Source organism: Chelon labrosus (assembly GCF_963514085.1).
Source record: "Chelon labrosus genome assembly, chromosome: 3".
Lineage (NCBI taxonomy): Eukaryota > Metazoa > Chordata > Actinopteri > Mugiliformes > Mugilidae > Chelon > Chelon labrosus.
In genome coordinates this window covers 27,440,749-27,455,170 of record NC_140339.1, presented here as the reverse complement: position 1 = coordinate 27,455,170, position 14,422 = coordinate 27,440,749, and the positions used below count along the sequence as shown (strand labels likewise).

General features: G+C 41.5%; 1 protein-coding gene across 1 annotated transcript; it reads left to right on the top strand.

Moving 5' to 3' along the window:
- Positions 1 to 265: 265 nt before the first annotated feature.
- On the top strand, positions 266 to 14,067 carry ankdd1a (ankyrin repeat and death domain containing 1A; the record flags this gene model as incomplete). The annotated part of the gene is made up of 15 exons (XM_084541918.1): positions 266 to 719; positions 5,434 to 5,537; positions 6,045 to 6,143; positions 6,966 to 7,064; positions 7,139 to 7,243; positions 8,032 to 8,130; positions 8,469 to 8,567; positions 8,754 to 8,852; positions 8,933 to 9,031; positions 10,613 to 10,711; positions 10,895 to 10,993; positions 11,232 to 11,327; positions 12,254 to 12,455; positions 13,126 to 13,257; positions 13,438 to 14,067. The coding sequence occupies 15 exons, from the start codon at positions 266 to 268 to the stop codon at positions 13,497 to 13,499; spliced, it is 1,947 nt and encodes a 648-aa protein (XP_084398044.1). The 3' UTR covers positions 13,500 to 14,067.
- Between the last annotated feature and the right edge of the window lie 355 nt (positions 14,068 to 14,422).

The following is a 14,422-nucleotide window of genomic DNA, read 5'->3' as shown; positions in this document are numbered from 1 at the left end:
AGCTAAATATGGTAGTATTAAAAGGATAAATAATAAATTGAAAGACATTCATTTTGACTCAAAGCCAAGAACAAATCATAATCTTCATTAGTGTCTCAGTTTTGGGACCCATGGGGTACAGGGAATTTGCAAGCTTTGGTGTTTCCTGCAACAGTAGCTGCACAAACAATTTTATCAGAGTAACAACCACAACAGGGTTCTGCAGTTGCACCACTTTGGCGTTAAAATCCCCTAAAAATTTAAACAGTTAAAATAACCAAACATAATGCCACTCTGCCCAGGCCAGGGGGATGCCCTCGTTCCTCAAGAACAGCCTTCCAGCCGCTTTATTTTGAAGGTGGATACAGGAAGTGCTAGTTTTGGGTTGTGGCTTGATCGCTTGATCTGTTCATTGTGGCGCCCGTCAGCCTCCTTCTTCATCGGTTGGAGAAAACTCAATGCTCCAGCTGTGGCGAGAGATGTGACGGTCGAGATCCAGAGGCGCATCAGAAGCACCGCGGTGACCATGGAGGACGAGTCGATGTCGGAGGAAGATGTCTGTGAGTACCCACATGAGCTTGCATCTATTTCCCCCTCTGCCCGGAGCCCCCTGTCATCTGTCCCAGCAGGATGTCCGCGTTGGGCACAGAGGAAAGCAGCTGGCACGCTCCTTAATGAGCAGAATGGAGACTGGCTTTCTGTTGCGTCCGGATCCGTTCATGTTAAACGGACTCAGGACAGTTAGTTACTGTACTCTGTCTTATATAGCCTAACGTTTTCTTTATGGTGTGTTAAAATACTGGGGAATTACATAACGTAGTGTGTTAACTGACTGGATCCATAAGACGATTCCGCTACAGCTCACAACCACCAGTGAGGCGTTAAAGGATCAGTGAGTAGGATTCAGGGAGACTGGTTTCAGAAATGGACTATGGTTTTTATAATCACTGTTCCACTAGTATACCATGACCATCTGTGTCAAATTGTTGACTTGGAATTAACCTTTCATATCGACATAAGGACTGGGTCTGTTATGACCCACCATGTTGACAGTAGAGACCAGTGACTCATTTTAGTTCAGGGGCCACGTAAGGGCCAAAGTGATGTGTGTCAGACCAGTAACATACCAGCATAATAACCGATAAATAACGACAACTTTTCCCTTTGTTGTAGTACAAAGAAGAACAAGTACATTATGAAAATGTTTACATTTAATGAACTATCCTTTCACAAAACATTTCATGAACAACCTGAAATGTCTTTAAAAAAATAAGTACAGTTGTCATCCTATTGCTGCCATCTGCTGTTTAGTTCTGGGTCTCAGTGTTGTGTTCTGTTCGTAACTCTAGTGGACAAATTAGGATTAACAGTCACAGTTAGCTAGCTAAAAGAGCTGTACCCGCGATAGACTGATTACACTTTGGGCTGTAGATTCCTCAGCGAATGAGGGAGCATGCTGTAAAATTACTTTCTTGTCTGGAACAAACAATAGTTGTCTTTAGGGATGTATCAATCCAGTCGTTTCATGTTGATAAATCCAATGTTTCGTATTTGTTTTACGGCCGCCTTACACTAAAACCAGTCTCGAACATGGAAGTACTTTGCACTGTGTTACCGGCTGAGCCTTTCCTGTGTAGTGTTTGGAAAGTGTGTGAAAGCTAATAGTGCTAAAAACTAGCTGTATGAAACCAACCCTGCTGTCTGCCAAACAAGGGCAAAATTGTTTTGTGCTGATGTCGAGCAGCGCATTAATCTGCTGGTCTGTGAACGAAAAATAAAGGGTCCGGCACATGGAAGTTTGACAGTGTTGCTTTCTCTCCTTTTCCCGGAGCACCTTGGTCTTCTGCTTGGAACATAATATAATTACCAGCAACAAGTCAGGCCACAAAAGTGAAGCTAGCCAAAAATCATAGCTATCCCTTACACGTTATAGAGCTGTGAATCTGGGAGGGTAACCACTGGAAAATGAAGGCAGTTTTAAGTGTGGCACATGACTGGAACTCATATCAGCATATGTTCAATATTAAAACGGAGCAGAAGGTCAAAAAAATAAATTGGTTTCACTGGAACCACTTTGTTGAGGTCCTGGAGATGGTCGCATAACATTCAGCAAACCAAGACTCTAGGTTCAGGATACATTACGTCATCATCCCCTTGCGCCACATCCATCCATGCTCAATAATTTGCAAATAGTTCACACATTTTTCATACATCTACTTTAAAGGGATATTTTATATTAGAATTTTTGTTAACAATGCTAGCCAAAAATAAATGAAATAAACAAAAACTTGACAGCATGTAAGAGAGCGCAAACACATCAAAGTGTTTTGGCTCCTTTTATTCACACTGAATGGGTTTACTCAAAAACAAAACCATGGTCAAACATCTCATCCCACGCCTGATTGCACAGCATGGTTTGTCCATTGTTGAGTATCAAACAGAGCCAACCTGTGACAACCGTTTTTAAATCCTGGTACTAGTAATAAGCTGCAGTAGCTAACAAGAAAACTCTGAACTCCCCGAACTGTCAGTCCGGTTAGTAAGTATCCAGCTTTGAGTGCATGTGTTCACACCTGGCATTAAAATGCGTCTCCACATGTGTCTTCTGCAATCACTCAGGATCAAATAAGCCCAGATGTCATTTCAGGTGCAGTAGAATACTGTGAAAATAGCTGCTGTCTTTAATGGATGGCTACCGCTGTTTGAACCAGAAACCGCGCTGTCTGTTTTCTGCATGTGTATCCATATGCAGGTATAGGTTATTAATGAGACTCAGTAATAACTATTAGGTAGAGACGTGACAATGAGTTCTACTGTTCTCCTGTCACACATTATTAGCATTACAGTGTCTTGTAATGGGCTTACTATGGTGCATATTTATTGGCTTCAGCATGTTCAGTGGTCCCATGGTTAAAATACAAATACAATATGTCTTCACTCAGGGCTGTCTTTACAGAACACAGCGAGTGTTCTCAGTTGTTATTGATGTTCCAAAAACTCACTCTAGCCCAAAGTCTGGGACAAATACAAGCCATTGTGTGAGACTGTGTGAATGAATTCTGCTGTGAGACGGTACAATCAAGTCTGCTCCCAGCAGACCACATAGGGTATTTTCTGTTGTGTTTGATTTTCTATATATATTGTTTTTAATTTATTTGGTGTTTTACTTTTTTTCTCATGTGCACTATCCTTTTGACTGTGCTGCTGCAACACTACAAATTTCCCCAGTGTTGGATAAATAAAGGGTTATCTTATATTATCCTAGAAACACCAGTGAAATCTAGAAATGCACCAGAAGAAAGGGGGCGACTGAAAACCATCGGGCAGCATGCTGAGATGTCCTTGAGCAAGACACTGAACTCAGGGTTGCTTGGCTCTGGTGTGTGACTGTGAGTGCTCTTGTGTGAACTAATGGGTAGATGTGTCACATCATGTGAAGTGTGTATATGTACAAGACATACAAGAATGACCAATGGCCATGTCACATGACCAGCGAGGGATCAAAACACACTGGAGCATGCATACAGCAATGTTAGGGAAAGATACAAAGTCTCCATCCGTCCTCCCTTTTTCTCAGCCCAGCATAGAGACCTGTCTTCAGGAAAACAATGTCCAGTGTGAGAAACACAAAGACTTGGCCTGAGGATGCAACCACTCAATGCCAGAACTGCTTTGAGTTTACTGGGATCCTTTTTGAACAACAAGACGCAGTAGACTACGGACCTTCTGTTATCCTTTACATATAGTAATGCAATAGCAGCATGCAGGAGGAAGCTTGAGGGACCTGTGGTGTTTGGCAGGGCATCTTCAAGGGCAATTAACCCTCCAGGACCAGTATCAAATAAGTGGTGGAGAAACACCGTCATTTCTTTGCCCATTTTGTGGTGAATATGGAAGAGTCCAGGCCCACACCACTACTATCTATAAATGATCTTGCATTTGCTGTGAGCAAGAATGTCACTGGAGAGTCTCGTCACTCCTCCATCCTAATGCTTAGCACTCGCATGGTTGTGTGCTGACACTGCACACCAGCCCGCAACACAAAACACAATCATTAAGTTTCCAGACGACACCACTGTATTAGGATACATACAAAACAACAAGTCTGCTTACAGGGATCAAGTCCAAATACTGCACTGTGGCTGACAAGAGAACCCCACAGAGAGTTATCAGATCGGCTCAGGATGTCATAAACAAATTTTTCATTCAACCTTCTCCTATGGCTACAACTACACTCTGTTCTCATTCGCTTCAATGTATTTTTATTTTTTTTTCCTGAAGTTCAGGTGAAACTCGTATTTCCACTAAATTTCTAACCTGCTGCCAAGTCCACAAAATACATAGTACATGCATGAAAAGTGCATGGCATGTTCTTAAGTTCTTAATTTCTTTGTAAATATGACTTGTAGTTTTTGCTTTCTAAGCATTTGTTTGTATTTCTAGATTTCATTTCTCTCTGCCATTCTCTCCTGGCTGTCAGCTCGAAGTCACATACATACCATCCGTGCATAACCGTGGCAACAGGTGCCTGGCCTGATGAGAACTCAACCAAGAGACCCCTTCTCCTCCTTCTACGGCATTAATTGCCATGGCAACAGCTGTGAACAGCTGCTTGTCTGATTAGACACACAAACAGACGCCACAACACATTTCCACGCACACACAAGATATTGGAAATCATTTCATGGACATGACTGACACATTAACTCGTAATTCACACACTTCTCTTCATACACCCAAAGACATGCTGGATCAATACACAGACATATTAAGTGACATATTTACATGTAAAAACACACAAAACACTACCTAACAGGGACCACAATGAGGGACAGTGTGTGTCCAAACTTAGGCATTACAGCGTTACATTACAATGCATCTCCACTTCTTCTCATTGGGCAAAGTGATCCCAGGGATATGGGCAGCACCATCTTGTCAATTTGGAGCCAGAATCTGTGCAGTACAAATTCTGAACAAGGAGTGTGCAGGTGCATGTAGGAAAGCTTCATGGAGAAGCTATCAGTGGCAACTGGCAGTCACAGCTGTCTGTCATGATGTCACATCCTGTTTTTATAGTGTTAAAGTAAAACTTATCAGATAATTGGACAACATAAACCAGAATTATACTGTATTTATTCCTAAAATGACAGACACCATCTTTAGAGTTTTAGCTTGGCCCAAATCCCATCCCTTAACATAGAGGGGGTGGAGCTTTTGATCTATACTTCAGCCAGCCACCAGGGGGGCTATACATGCTTTGGCTTCACTTTTGATGAGCTGTCGTGGCCTAAACTTTTTTAACAGTGTGTGACAGACAAGTATGACTCATACGCAAGTATGACTTATACCATGAAATTTGTACGCACAAAACACATATACAAAAATACACAAAATTCTTTCAGATCGACCACAGACTTTAACTCTTGAAATCCCCTCTTGTTTGATTCCTGGCAGTGCTATGGATTGAAAAGGAGTTTCATGATGCTACAAAGAGGAACGACACGGACAAAATGCAGGAACTGATCAAGAAGGGTGTGGACGTCAAGGCAAAAAACAAAGTAAGCCAGCTGAAGGTCAAACAGAACGGTTGATGTTCTCGAATTCTCTAATTTCCACGCATGGAAGGGGCCCAATTCAGAACAGTTCCCATGTTGTTTGGGATGTTTATAGCCAGCTAATCAGTGACTAACACAGCCTACCCGCTAACAGAACTCTTGTGAACTCTTGTGGCAGTCAAAGTCACAGTGTCTCATAAGGATATAATAAGTAATGGGCTCACATTTTTATTTAAAGCTGATTTGTGATGTTTTATGGCTTTATTATTGCAGACAAAAAGTACGTTATGTAATATAGACAATGGCAAAATCAGATATGCCACTTGAAAGTCTCTGGTGTTGTGTACATTCCATTGAATGGCTCAATAAGACACCCATGTTACTGCCAAGATCTAAAATGTCTGCTGTGAAAAAGGTAAACTATGAATGTCTGGCTGAGGTGTCACTGAACAAGGGCTGTTATTCACTGATATGCTGTGACTTTGATATGTGACTAATGTTTCTGCACAGATAGGCCGTAAAGCACTGCATTGGGCAGCAGGAGCCGGGAATGAACAGACTCTGCGTCTCCTACTGGACCATGACACTGATATTGATGAAAAGGACAGTGTATGTATATAAGTTTGTCATTAAATCCTTCTGAAAGATTTCAGATTTTTCTACAAGATATCCCATGTCAGTTAGGCTTTGCCAATCATTAAATTTTGATATATTTGTAAAACAAATGTAATACATGTTTAGAACATAGACTGTAGTGAAACATGGACGATGCATCTCCACTTCCTCCCACTGGTCAAACTAACGCAAGAATTCAAGGGGTATGGGCAGTGCCGCCTTGCACGTTTAGGGCCAGAGTCTGTGCAGTGCTGTCTGTGAGTGGAGCTGCATTAATGATGATCCGCCCTCTAAACTTACTCGCATTTGTGTTTGATTGGTTTGATTAATACTGCACTTTGCTCTATTTCCGCCAGTTTCAAAGAAATGTTGGACTGTACTCTGTACTCCGCTTCACAGAGCAATTGTCATGGCAACGAAACAAAAGTTCTCAGAAAAATGGTCACTTGAACATATGTCAGGATTATATTCACTAATGACAGAAACCATCCTCAAGTTTTTCTTTGACCTGTGGGTGGGGCTTATGAGCCATACTGCAGCTAGCCACCAGGGGGAGCTCAACATGCTTTGGCTTCACTTTTAAGGAGCTGACATGGCGTCCACTTTTATATACAGTCTATGGTTTAGACAGAGTGGATACGGTGAGGCGGCCTCTGAGCTCCTGTCACTGTTGACACACCCATGTCAGTTCGCTCAGGCAGACACATTTCTAAAAACAAGACAACAAAAATCTGATATCAGCCAACTGTGTATTGTACCTCTGCTATTAGTATCACTGTCGTGTGAGTTAATCTAGTTTTGACTGATTGTTCTCAGTTTGGCATGAATGCTCTGCTTCTGGCCTCCTGGTTTGGTCATATAAACATCCTGAAGATTCTGGTGTCCTGTGGAGCCAAGCTCAACAATGAAAACAAAGTAAGAGGTGCTTCATTTCATTTCAACTACGAGGCTACAGTCTGACTGACACCTCACATTGACGTTTGTCTTAGGATGGTCTGGGTATACTGCACTGTGCTGCTCAGCGAGGACACATCAGAGTACTGGAGTTCATCATGGAAGACCTGGAAGACATCAGCCTGGATAAAGTTGACAAGGTGACTGGTTTTGTAGAAAATGAGCATTACCAACTGGAACGATTAAAACTTGGTTTCCTTTCAATGTTTAGCAAACATTTCATTTTTTATTACAAGAATATCAGCAATCCACCAGTACTTTTGCACTTTTATTTTAACAGTTACAATCTTTGCAGTCTCAGTTGTACCCTGCTACTAGATCCATGATGCACCGAGAGCTTAAAAGGATCAACCGGGTTCAATTTCTGTTTTATGACCACTCAAGTGAGGGTCATAAAAAAAGATTGCCCACAAATGTGAAAAATATCTCAAAACACTTGTCAAACAGAATAACTCTCTACAACTGATGAGGAGGCAAAGAGAAAACTGATCAAGGACGCTACCAAGACTCCCCCAAAACTCCTTCTGGCAAGCACTGGTTGCTCCTCTCCATCGATCTCCTCAGCTGTCTTTCTATTATTCATCTGTCTGGGCTATAGGACATGGTGGCATGATGCAAACATCTGCCGATGAAAAACCCGTCCAAGCCCGCTAAAATTTGCATGCAATTTCAAGAAATCTCATGGCAAACAGGAGGAAGCTCCAACATACATCTGCATGAAAAAAAAGACACTGGCAATTTTCGTTTGTCAGGGTTGAATCCTATAGAAAGTTTGTTGCAGGGAGTCAAAGACGTGCCACTCATGTGAACAGACTAAGTGCCGTTGCTTTCTGTTTTTTACGTGGCTTAACAGGGTTGTATAGACTTTTTCTATCCACTGTATATCTTGTAGCTCCTGTGTGTAACCTGCTGACGTCTCTCTGACCAGTTAGGGAAGACAGCACTTCACCTAGCTGCTGAACACGGACAGGTTGAAGCGACGGAGTTTCTCATTGGAATGGGTTGCACGGATGGTTTAAAGGACAAGGTAGTGACACACACACACACAGAGGATATAAACACTTATATAAACGCTTTCACTAAATCATTATTATAGTGACTACCTGATGGGAAGTCTTACATATTAAAACAGCATGTGCCTCTTCCTGGCTGAACACACATGTCACATCACTAACTTGACTCAAACAAACAAGCTGTCATACTACATGACAAAAAGACAGTATGGAGTGAAACAGCTAAACTCATACAGTACCTTATACCTGTTGTGCATTTTATTTATAAAATTTGCTAAGTATAAGAAATTTGTCTCAGAATGGGCTTTTGATTATTATTTCTTTCTACGTGTTATACCTACCTGGATTACAGGATGAGAATACAGCCTTGCATCTAGCAGCAAAGCAAGGCCATGTGGAGGTCCTGCAGAAGATTGTGGTTACAGGAGTAGATGTGGATGAGAGGAATATAGTAAGTACTTGATTTGGCCTGCAGCCTTCAAGAGGTGGATGTAAACTTAGGGCAAACACACAAAATGTTTTCCAGTTGTGTAGGTAGTATTTAAACAAATCTTCAGCCAAATGTCAGAACAATCATTGTGTGACTCACTTTAAGATCTGGCAATCTGTGATGAACTCAAATTTACTTGTGTTTTAGGATGGTCTCACTGCATTGCACCTGGCAGCTGATGGAGGTCACTATGAATGTGTCAGACTGCTGCTGGACTCTGCCTGTGATGTCAATGCAATAACACATGTGAGTTTGTTCATTTAAAATGGTAATGTACGAATACTGTGTATAGTTTTTAACAGTTTAATGTTTGCTTTTGTCTGCAGAAGAATATGAATGCCCTCCATTACGTGGCCCAGCATGGCTTTGACAGAGAGGCCAGTTTGCTGCTGGAGGCAGGAATCAACATAGATGCTGTAGACAGTGTAAGTAATGCCAACAACCATGAACAGTCATGTAAAGTGACTGTTCATGGTTGTTGAGAATTGTGATTCTTAAGAGTATGCATGTTGAAACTAAGCTTTACACTACAGAGCTATATATAAATGGCTCTTTGGTAAAATGTTTACGTTTATTTTGTTAGTCATGATCAAATCTGATCATGTAACCGTGATCAGATTTGCATGAAAACATGAGTAGAAACCATCCACTCACCTTTTCTGCATCTCACAAAGACTGCTCCTTTTCAGACCAAAGGACAGATTACAAATGGTCTAGTGTCCATTCCTTGTGTTTCTTAGCCCAAGCAGTCATCTTCCTGTCTTTCTCAGTAGCGGCTTCATTGCAGCAGTTTGATGTGTCTGCCACCTGATCTCTGTAAAGCACTGATGAGAGATGTTAGAGCAAGCTTCTCACTCTTATTTGGCTGGACTGCAATGGTAACATTAAAAACTCATACATAATAGTCTGAGAATATTACTCTCAGGACATAGGATGGTTCAGCTGTACAGTTGGTCGCAGGAAAAAGGGAAGAGCAAGCAGCTTCTCCACAAAGGCCTCTTTAAATTGCTCTCAATCAGCTGAACACAGCAACCCCTGCAGGCAAGGATAGAGCACACACACATACATATGACTCACAGTCATAACAGAGCTCTAATCTGAGGTGTTGTTCATGAGGCTGGTAACTCTAACTCGGTGCAGAAGTAACTCTTGGTTTTCCTTTCCTGGGACGTTCTTCACAAGAGACCGTTTCATCATCGCACTGGATGGTTTTCACAACTGCACCTGAGGATATTTTAAGTTCTTGACATTTTCCAGTCTGACGGACCTTCATGTCTTAAGCGATGATAGATAGACATAAATAGACATTTCTCTTTAATCAGTTTAGTGGTTCTTGCCATAATACACATTAGAACAGTAGTCAAATAAGGCTATTCACTGTAGAAAACTACGGATCAGTGATACCTCTGCACAACACAGCTCCTAGTGAGAAGGCAAGAAATTCCACAGACTGAATGAATGGATGTTTTGGATGTAACTGATCGCTCATTTCTTCTTTCGCAGAGTTAGCAACTCTGTGTTAACTCTGGTTGTTGCTCATCGGTTGGTAAACTTTGCAAGTATACGTTGTGTCATAGCCGCTGGCTAAAAATAGCTTGTTTGGGCTTGGTTTGGGGTGCGTTCATGGCCAATGAGGAACTGGCAGGCTCTTGCGTCAAAGGAAAACCGCTCATATCATGAAAAAAGAAGAAAAGAGAGAAGGTGACGAAGGAGCACCATTTCAGGGGCAGTCCAGGTGGCATCAGTTATTGCTGCAGGAAGTGACCTGAAGTGTGTTTGTCAAAGGAAAAACTTTTTATAGTAACAGTTCACTAAATGACTTTATGTGTGGACTTCCCATTGTTCCAACCTGTATTACAGAGCAGAGCATTAGATTTGCTGTTCTCACATCAAAAACAATCTTGGAGGCCACTGTGACTCCTCTGTGCAGATATGTGCTCTTATTATTAGGATTATTCACATGACAGTGACATGGTCATATCTTCTTTTGTTTGTTTTTGAAACAGCAACACAATACACCCCTCCACCTAGCTGTCTTCAACAATCGCACAGAGGTCGTACGACTGCTTATAGATGCCGACTGCAACGTTGACATCACTGACAGTGTAAGTACATGTCTGTAAAAATGCACTGGCACACAGCAATACTTCAGAAATGTAAAAAGCCACATTCATTTTAATAAATAAATGTAAAACATTTTACAATTATTTTGTGATGGTTTTCATAAGACATGGGACAAAGTCAGTGCAGGAATATGACTTAATTGATGTCTATTTGCTGGACCACAGCGGCAGCAGACTGCATTGCACATAGCAGCAGAGCGTGGTTGGCAGGACCTGGCTGAGATGATGCTGATCTCTGGCGTTAACCTCAATCTGACCGACAAGGTAGCACACAGCTCAACCTTCACTGAGGATGTTATTTTTCAGATTTTCTGCTCAACACAACTATAGGAGAACAAAGGATTAAACGAATGTACAGTTTGTTAAAGTGATCTAAGTTACAATTACATGTTTTGGTTAATTTGTTTTCCATTGTACTCTCTGCCATTTCTAAAATCATGAAGCATGAGTCTTGTAACTCCGTTTTCTAAAGAATGTTGTATTCCCTCTATGATACGCATAGCTGGGGAAAACCTGTCTGCAAGTGGCAGCTAGAGGAAACCACGTCATCATTGTAGACATGATCATCAAAGCTGACCGTTTTTACAAGTGGGAGAAGGTGAGTTTGTCTTCACTGGTGAATCAAGTTACATATGACAACTGTAACATTGTCAGGTCAGTATATGTCCAATGAGGACTTACTGAGCCACACTGACCAATTTGTAAAAATATCCAGGAAAAAAAAAAAAACTTTTACATTCAGTCTTCGGTCCAAAAGAGATCCTTTCCAGAGGACTGGTTTTTCGTTGTCAGGGTTCATGCTTTTCCTCAGCAACTGCAGCCATGTGGATGATGCTTTGAGATGACTGACTTTATTTACACACCAATGAGTTTACAAGCCAATAACAGCAGTCACCAAACTTTGTTCTTGGATGTCCAAGATGGCAAACCAGCGTAACTTGTTTGTGAAAAGGTCAACAATTAGAAGGAAGTAATATGGAAGTAATAACTGAAGTTGCGGGAACAAACACCACAAGACGATTTTACTATTTGTGCCTCAGGGAGATACTGAAGAGTGGTGCACTTGCCCGATCTGTTGTGGAAGATGCATGATCATTGGCTGAACAACAGTTGTCCAAAAACTGCCAAAATGCACACATATCTGCTTTTTTTAATCCCTAACCCATTTGGACTGCTTCCAAAATCAGTTAGGCAAAACAACCATCAGTCAGGCACTTTGGAGACGTTTATGACGTCATGTAGTCCACTGATAGGCCTGCGGTGCACAAAACTTCCTCTAATGTATCTTAATTACAATTATATGTGATGTTTTTAGATGCTATGTCTGATTCATTTGTAAATTATGCTCTAAATAAAGTTACACTAAGTGTCTCTAACTGAGACTTAGTGCTCTCTGTGTAAAGTAGTTTAAGTGCCATCCAGAACAGGAGAGGCTGCGGACTGCTAGTGAGAACTCCTGCTACTTGTGAACGGTTGTGTTTATGTGCACGGTTTTTGAAAACCTGCTTCCCCTGTTTGATTCAGAATCACCTGGGCAGCGAGCAGGACTCCTGGGTGGGGAGAACTCTGAGCTTCAAGCAGGACCACCTGCCAGAGACACAGCACTTCCGCTCTATCCTGTGGAACTTGGCCACCAAGCACCTTTGTCGCGGAGAGTGGAAGGTTCTGGCTCAGCACTGGGACTTTAGTGACACACACATACGAGCTATAGAACAACAATGGACAGGTGAGCTGTGCTGACCACGGACACACAGTTAGACTCTGCTGTTCTGTATTTCATGGTAGCAGAGAGCTCCCTGCTGCAGCCAGTGATGTGCAGAGGTATTTCACCACAGTGGTGTATCCGCGCCCTTAGTGGTCTTGTAATGATTTTATTGTCAATAGCACTCAACCTTCCTGCTGACTTCTCTCTACTAGCTCCCTGGGCCTGGCACTCTCAACGTCTGTGTATTACAGCAGCTAGAATAAGAGTTGATAAGCTTTGCTTAGCAAATCTGCTTGCAAAAGCCAGAAATTGAGGAGCCTTTAAGTTTTTGACAGGCACATTTTTGAGCTTTGTCAAGAGCAAGGCTTCTCCCAGCTTTCAGTCTTTAAGCTAGGCTGATTAAATCAAAAGAGCTGCTGTTCTAGAGATGCTCTAATTCAGTCATCTAGCTATCATAATTTGTCCCTTGACAAAGTTGCTCAAATCATTCCACTTGCCCATCTGTGTGCTTCTAATACATCAGCTAAGAGGAAAAAAATGTTCATTTACAACATAATGTATCCCATTCATTGACAGGTGTCATGATTACCAGATGATCAGCATTATTCACTTGTTTAGGATTATGACCAGGTCATAATGTTATGGCTGATCTGTGTGCATTGTGTGTTACAAATCTGAATTGAACTTGCAGGTATGAAAAGCTTCAAAGAGCACGGCCATCGCATGTTGTTAATCTGGCTTCATGGAGTGGTGGTGGCAGGGGAGAATCCCATCAAAGGCCTCTATGAGGGGCTGGTGCAGATCTCACGGACGGATTTGGCAGGTGAGCCTATCAAAAACTGGGGTGACTGTCCAGCACTGCTATGACTAGACTGTATGTTAGACCCGTATGATTTGGGTTTGTGCCACAAAAAAAAAAACTCAATCAATGTTGGGGGGGTTCTGCAAAGGGGCAGTGTGTGGAATATAACTATGACATTTTATCTTCTTGTGATTTATCCAGAGTGCATTCGGCAGAAGGCAAACGCACAGACCAGCCCTCCCAGAACGTGCTCTGCAATGTGACAGAGAAAATCAGCGACTGTGATGGCAATCCTGCATAATCTGATTTTTCAGGCTGACCTCCGTTCATCTGCAGATGACCCAGACCCAGAACTGAGCCCATATAACAATTCTCTCTTGTCCATGATGTGACCTGTTTACACAATCACACTGTGAATATGATGGGATTGCTCTGATTCTGAACGTATATATTTTCATTTGTGGTTTTGGAAACGGAGCTAAAGCTGCTGTAAGAGGAGGAATTTTTACGTTTTGTTGTTTTTAACACCTATTGACTGATACTGATACTGTAGATAGTGTACTGAACTGTGCACTCAAAGGGCTTCGTAGATGTCAGCATATATTATGACTTCTATTCAGCCAAACAACAATTCAATAAAACTAAATGTTATTTCTATCTATAAGAATATTATCTGGTCCATAATGTGATTTGAATTGTGATAACTGTACATATTATACCCTACATTTATCTATTAGAAATACGCCTGTGGCAGAAAGAATAGATAATTCCTGCTCTAACACTCTCTGGAAACGTGTACATATTTTTAAATGACATGTCATTGTTCTGTAAAGATATTGCTCTATTTGTGAATCAATTACAATTATAATTATTATTATTATTGTTATTATTTTTTGTTGGTGAATATAATAAATCAATGTCTGTATTAGCCAGAAAGGAAATGAAAACCAATCGGTGTTTTTGCTTTATTTTCCTGTTGTGTTGTTTAAGTTCCCTTGTCTATTTATTGATACAGTTGAAAGACAATCTGTAGTTGATCTTAATCCTCTGTTCCTTGCAAAAGACACTTTGCTGGAGAGGTGTTTTCAGATCCATGTAGTTGCATCCAATACTGCAGACCGAGCTTGATAAACCCACAGTCTTTAAAGCCTTTGCTGGCAGATGTTTTTTAATTTTCCAGCCCTGT